At 40.7% G+C, this 7,055-nt stretch overlaps 1 protein-coding gene across 2 annotated transcripts in view; it reads right to left on the bottom strand.

The window, feature by feature from the left end:
- Positions 1–298: 298 nt before the first annotated feature.
- TRAK2 (trafficking kinesin protein 2) overlaps positions 299–7,055 on the bottom strand; it is a 29,368-nt gene continuing 22,611 nt past the window's right edge. For both annotated transcript variants that reach the window (XM_030453982.1, XM_030453981.1), the window contains 5 exons: positions 6,209–6,409; positions 5,774–6,072; positions 5,167–5,445; positions 4,856–4,955; positions 299–4,251 (listed from right to left, as the gene is read on the bottom strand). In XM_030453982.1, coding sequence (XP_030309842.1) covers positions 3,594–4,251; positions 4,856–4,955; positions 5,167–5,445; positions 5,774–6,072; positions 6,209–6,409 — 1,537 coding nt within the window. In that variant the 3' untranslated portion in view covers positions 299–3,593. The remainder of the gene's footprint in view (positions 4,252–4,855; positions 4,956–5,166; positions 5,446–5,773; positions 6,073–6,208; positions 6,410–7,055) is intronic.

Below are 7,055 nucleotides of genomic sequence, written 5' to 3' on the forward strand. Positions count from 1 at the left end.
CCCAGGGCCGCAGTTCCCCGGATATCCCGGTTCGGCGGGTAGCTGCTGCGCCTGCGCAGAACCCGAGCGGCGGGGGCGGGGCCGGTGCCCCGGTTGAGCGGGCAGCACGACGGGAACTGCCAGGCACAGCGCCGTCGGTACGGACATTCAGCTTATCCGCATCTACAGCAACTCGCTTACCGTGAGGACAGGAGAAGAATCACTACATTTTAGGAAAAAAAAGGCCTAATTTAAGATTTTATGATAGAACCCTGTAGAATAGAAGACATCTGGAACAAACAACACAAGATGGCCGATATACTGAAAAATGACGTTACACGTTTATTATCATATTTACATTCCACTAAGAACAAAAACGAGTGTAAAAAGCAGACCTAAGAAGATACCATGAAGGCCCCAGACTGTTCAAACAGTGCATGATCCCCTCATCTAACAGCCAAACAAGCCCAAAACCAACACTCCCCTTCCTGCTGCTCTTTAGCTCCAGCAGACTTAACTTAGACCACAGGTATTTCTAGCATACAGACATCACTGAGCCTACTGAAAACAGTGGAACTAGAAAGCTAAATATTTGTGCTTGGTTTAAGCCACTCTGCATAGGGATAAATAGTACACTAATTTCCTTCTATGTCTTGAAACTTCACCAGCATGAATAATGCCTTTCTTCCTAGCATCTGTTTTTGTCTCAGTCCTGCAAGGTAGCAGAACCTTTCTGAAATGCCACTGTCCACTCCTTCCAGCCTCCACTCAACCAAATCACACTCGTGTAGGACCTAAAGGTCTCACACAGACTCCCACCTCTCAATCATCCAAGTTTGTCTCCTCTCCTACGGGAGGCAAAAGAAGGAAAATCAGTTGCTAAAATGATGGCAACTTTTTCTTATATGTTCTTCGAAACACATTACTTATTCAAAAGAAGTTTCACTTCCAAGTTTTGGCACAAAACCAGAAAACCTGCGATAAGTACCATTTTCCCAGTGACTGCGAGCTAGGCACATATATAGAAAATGTGCATAACCATCCGGGAGTATAAATGCACGACAGTCTCAGCAATGCTGCACCACTGCATCAACCAACTGGAAGAACACAGACACAATCATTTATAGATTCTTCCATTTTCTTATTGCCTTGTGCAAAGTATCTGGTGATACAATGTCCTGCAGAAACAAACAACTCTCTCAACATATGCATGGTATTGCTTGAACTGAGCTAGTTTATATTGTTGGACTATAGAATGTGGAAGCATATAAAAAAGAAACATGCATTTAATTAATGTGCTTTTAGATTTTAACTGAAACCCAATCCGCCAAAGGAATTCTGATTTAGTAGATTTTCTGCTTCTGCTGGTGACACACAGAATGATCCAATGGCTGGAGCTATCTAATGAAATACCTTGTAAAAAAAATTATCTCTGTAACTTACATGTATCCCTAGAATAAACACATATAAAATGGACATAATTTTGACATAGTACAGTCTTCTCACACATAATTTTTTGTTAACTCATTCCTGCTGTTTCCCAAGAAGTTACAACTATACAGAAGGCACCCATCCTAGTTCACTGGAGAGCAAAATTAACTTCCCCCACTCCATTCCTTCTTACCTTATATAGTTAGGCAATATCCCATGCACAGCTAACTATGTACAAACATAGACTTAAGGAAGAAATTAAATATTTTTCATTTAAAAATTAACCCGTATATAGTATTTTAAATAAAATTCACCTTTTATAAGTGTAGGATTTTGCTTAGAGAGTAAAAAGCCACTCCAGAAGTTCCTGAATATTTCTGTGCGCTGCTGACAGACAAGTCCCTGTGCAAGTCTGAAGTGGTTACTCCTTTTCCTTTTACAAAAAAACAACCAAACAAAAAGAAAACAAAAAAAACAAAAACCCAAACACACACACCCCCCAAAAAAACTCAACCCCAAACACCTTATAACAAAGAGATCTATAGACATGTAAGAACACAAAGGCCACATTACAAGTTTCCCGCAAACCAGGCTAAGCTGCTTTCCTCTGTTGTCCCCTTCCACTCAACCCTGCAGCAACAAGGATGCTGATTATGGTGGATGTGCCTTAAGACAGACACCAGCCATGTCCCACGTACTCTGCACCAAGCAAGGTAAACTGACAGTTTTATCTAATTGCATGGAAAATAAACCTGAAAATGTTTTAAAATGTTGATAGGTTCAGTGAAAAATTAAAAGATTAAGAACCTGTTTCCGTTCAGGTCACTAGTGAAGACCCATTCCTCTGAGGAATTTTTGGCAAACGTTTTTTTCTTAAATTACAGTATAAATCTATTGTAGATTATTCAGTTATGGCCAAAAACCTTGGACAGGAAGGAATCCAAAAAGCTGCATGGGCAGTAATTTTTTTCTGACTTCCACTCAGAAATCAGATTTCTAAAACAGACTTCTCTTTCAATTCAGGAAGACCACCCCAGCTTTGTTCAGAATCAGGTTCAGTACCACTCTCCACAAAATGATTTCTTCTCATTAGAATACTACAAAGAACACTGCCTTTCTGAATATAGACTGGTAAATTTTGCTCTTCATGAAATGTTTTAAACAAAGCTCTGCCTAAATGCAGAAATAAGTGAATGAAAGGCATGAGATTCTCAGATATACAGAAAGTCACCTGTAAAGAGAAGAATCAGCTTACTGAATTTCTGACACTTGTCTTGAAGCAAATGCTCTCCACTTATGTCAAATAAAAAGAAACCTTTCCTCAAGCACCTTCATTTTAATTCCTTTTGCAACAATGAAATGTGCTCGAGATATTTTTTTAATGCACAAGAATACCTATTTCTTAGCTTGCAGTTTTCACCCTAATACATACTTTCCTGATTCTTAATTCCTACTAATTGCACCTTCCTCTGCAGAAGCTCCAGAAAAAAATCTAACCACTGTTAATACCTCACTTGCACAATTGCCCTCTTTCAAAATACAAATTCTGATGAGTAGTTTCTGTGTTTGCAAACAGAAGTATTGTTTTGTTATGTACAATTAAACGTTATCTCTAGAACTCAGTGTGGGCATTTGAGTTTGAAAGAGGTCAGTTTCTGCAACAGAAATTACAAGACAAAAATCCAAGTTTTCATATTTGCTACAGGGAGGAACTTGGGACTAATCATGCTGGTCTTTTGACTGTTATTTTGGCATTGCATTCAAATGATAGAGTGTAACTGCTAACAACTAGTAAAACAACCTGGTCGTATGGTGAAAAAAATAGAACAGCACCTGCAAGGCAGTTCTACATGCAGATTTTTAAAGGCTGAAATACTGAGACTGTCTAGCATGATATTTTATTTTTGTTTAAGTTAAGACAAATTATTAAGGGGGTCTCAAAACTAAGCTTTGGTTTCTTCTTTCTTATTTTCCACAAAAGCCTCCTTCCTCAAACCCAGACAATGTTCTTTTTGTCCGTGCTCCCAACACTTCTCTCTCCCACACCATTAACATGCACGTGCCTTCTCCAACTCTTCTGTAACACAACTAACAATGCCTGTATTGGACATTTATGCCTCAAGTGTTGTTTACTCTGCTTGAAGCCTGCAATTTTTCAGACCAGCCAGTCCTCCTTTACAACATTAACTTTTTATGACTGTGTGCAAACTGGAGCTCCCAATGCTCCGGTCAAGGCTGGAAGACTGATTCTTTCTCAGTCCTGCCATTAAATTGCTACCTGCATGAAAAAACACAGCAGTCTCCTGCTTTGGCAAGCAAACCTCTGGCCCCTGATGTTTCCCATGGTCCTGTGTCTCGGGGACCTTCATCACCCTAGCAAAACCCAGCCTCTTCAGCCTGTCCACGAGGTTCATCTTCAGCTGGCCTGTGTCTGCAGAGCTACGAGAAGACTTCAGGCCATACATTTCTTGCAAGAATGTTTCTGCTGGTCGAGAAGCCAGGAAATTTTCTGAGTGATGTACTCCAGGCTCAAAAGGTGGAGGGGAAGAACAAGGTGAGTGTGAAGGAGAATTAGGTGGAGTAGAAGGAATAGGGAGAGTTTGAGGGGGCTGTAGCAAAGGCAGTTTTTCTAATATGGGGCTATCATAAACCTTGGCAGAGATGCCTCGTTCTTGCAGAAGTTTAGCCAGACTGCTTGTGCTGCTGAAGGTTGTCGTTGAATCTCTTCTGTTAGTGAGAAATTCCCCAATGCTAGGCCTGCAAGACACGGCTGGAGTGCTCACTACTGGGTTTCCAATACTGCTGCCAGTACTTCCAAGTGAAAACGGGGCACCCGCAGAGCTGAAATCAAATAGAAATTAAAGAGAAAATGTACACATTAGACATTTTTATACCTGCTCTGCACTGTATTTGCCTTTTAGTAAGTATACAGAAGGCTTGAAAAAAAGTAAGCTATTGCTACTAGCTGTGACAGTTCCAGCTTTAGTATACTCAGAATTACTGTTCTGCAAAATATTTAGAAGATACTAGGGTGACAGAGATGTTTTGGTCTAAGTACCAATCAATTTACCTCCTGTGGCCATGTATACTGCATGAGATAAAATACCAACATGGATGTCCAGTAATAACTTTGTTTCTAAAAAATTATTAGAGAATGGGTGGGAAAAAAGTATTATGAATTACTATTTCTTTACAACAGCTATCTGATACAAGGAATTTGCTATTTAAGAGTACATATTTACTGCTTTCAATTTATCCGAGCCTGTTATAACTTTTTAGAGAATTTCAAGTTCCCCCTTTGTAATTACAATTACTTGTATGAGTAACATCCTGTGTGTTGACCTAGCTGCCTTGCTATTTTTTAGAACTGGTCCATTCATTAGAAATCAGAGAGCAGCTGTTTAATCCTATGCAGCAACATTTAGGATGTTAGCAGTCATCGTACCTGAGAGTAATGTGGGTGACATCAGATGGGTGAAGGATCCTACAGGTTGTAAAGGTAAACGTGGAATTTGTGGAAGACAGACACTTTCCTGGATTTGAAGCTGCAACATGGAGAATTTACATCCATCAAAGGTAAAAATAAAGACAGCTAAGGACTCGTAAAGCAAAACTGGAGGTGTAATTCTCATCACTGCTAATTGTTTTCTCTCTAAGTGAAGAATTGTCACAAAGTCAAATACTTTCCACTCAGAAAAAGACACTGGGAAAACAAACAAACAAATAAAAAAACACTAACCATAACACACTCCTTACCAGCGAGTGATACTGCTGCTGAAGTAATAGGTGGCAGGAAAATCCCTGCCACTGGCTTTGCCACTGTACTTTTCTTTTCCTCTGGGAAGGACTGTTGCACTTGAACTGTTATATTTCCTTCACCTCCTTCCTCATCATCCTCCTCCAAGTCAGAGATGTGGTGCACAGCATCATCAGACAGAGGGGTAAAACCTTTTGTAACAACACCTGGTCTTGGGTCAAGAATGGTGCCTAGGTTGGGTCGAGCAAGCTGCTGCCAGTGGAAAAGGGTCTGAGATCCTGGTGTGACAAAAGAGAAGAGAGTCACAGAGCCAGTACCTGCCACTGTATTGAGTTACAAGAATTCATGATCAAGACAGCTCCACCCAGCCAGTGCAAACGCTGTGATACACGTGCTGCACGCGGATGGCCATGCCAGGAAAAAATCCAACACTCACCACTGTATCAGCAAGACAAGTGGTAAGTGATACAGCTGGCACACAGCCTACCAAATGCTGCTACTACCTCTTAGTGCACGTCAACTCAGCTATCCACACACCAACATTTGCTTGGCACGTTAATGTAAAATCCTTTTCCACTAATGAAAGAAGGATGATCATCCTCTTACCTTCAATGGGTTTGACAATTTGCAATTTTTCTGGCAGAAGGACACGGAGATTACTAGAGCTGGTAGTCAGATCAGTGAATTCTGAGTTTGTACTGGGGGAAAAACAGCTTCCTGTTGGTGTGCTGCAGCCACTAGCCCCTTCTTTGTGCTCAGCCAGCAGATGCATTTTTCGCTCCCATTCCTCCTCAAAGAACTGCTTCTCACTCAGGTAGTTCTGACGACGGAGGGAGAGCCTGTGCAGAGCTGTGACCAAGTCATTGTCTCCAGGGGTTCCAGGCTGGCCAGGAATACGAGAGCCTCTGTCAGAAATATCACATAACAAGAGATATTAGGACCATTAAATTAACTATTTCTGTCTTCCAGGGCCGAGGTCCAGCCTGGGTTTAGTTTGAATCAGTCAGTTTAGAAAGAAGATTAAGAGGCTGTGTTTCCTACTTGAAACTCTCAGAGATGCTCCTCTGGGTCATCTGTGTGTGGCTCCCCAAGTGGTGCATGCCAGACAGGAAAGGCTTTGCTGTCATAACAACACTTGACCGATTAGATCCAGGGATTGGCAGTGGGGCAGGAAAGGAAGAGGAGCGGCCTTGAGTGACATTAGCAACCTTGACAGTGTCAAACACTCGTTTCTGCTGATCCCTGCAGAAAAGGCAAGCAAACAAATGTAGTTTCCAGAAGCGTTTTGGAAAAGGTGCAGTAAAGAAAAAGCTGGGAACAATACAGGCTTTCAAAAGTCTGCAGAGACATGATTAAAAAGATTTAAGCCCAGAATACATGATTGCCTAAGACACTTGGGTTTTAAGGAGAACTACTTCATTATCATAATTACCACTAGTTTTGACATAAAAGACTTGAGGCTCTATTGATAACCACTTGAGAAGATTCAGGAACATATATTTTACTTATTGAATTTATATATGCTTCTGAAAGCGGATATTTAATTTATTACTTCTTGCTCAGAAGAGATCCAGGAGCAGGTCTTCAGGGTTTTGGAAACTGTCAACAATCTTTGAGCTATAATTTCATTTACCTGACTATTTTTCTCCAAACTTTTAAAAGGATAAAACCATGCTGTGCATCAGAAAATTCGCATCAAGAAATCTCACAAATTAAAGAATGAAATAGCACCCTTTTAGCTAATCCCCATTTTCTCTATAGAATCAAATAAGAGCCACAGGTTTCAGAGTTGACAAGATCACCAAATACTACAGAGTGCTTTTTTTTAAGTTACACTGAAAAGTTACCATAGTTGCAACTTGACAGTATGGATTTCCAGAAATCAGTT

Source organism: Calypte anna, chromosome 7 (assembly GCF_003957555.1).
Source record: "Calypte anna isolate BGI_N300 chromosome 7, bCalAnn1_v1.p, whole genome shotgun sequence".
Classification (NCBI taxonomy): Eukaryota; Metazoa; Chordata; class Aves; order Apodiformes; family Trochilidae; genus Calypte; species Calypte anna.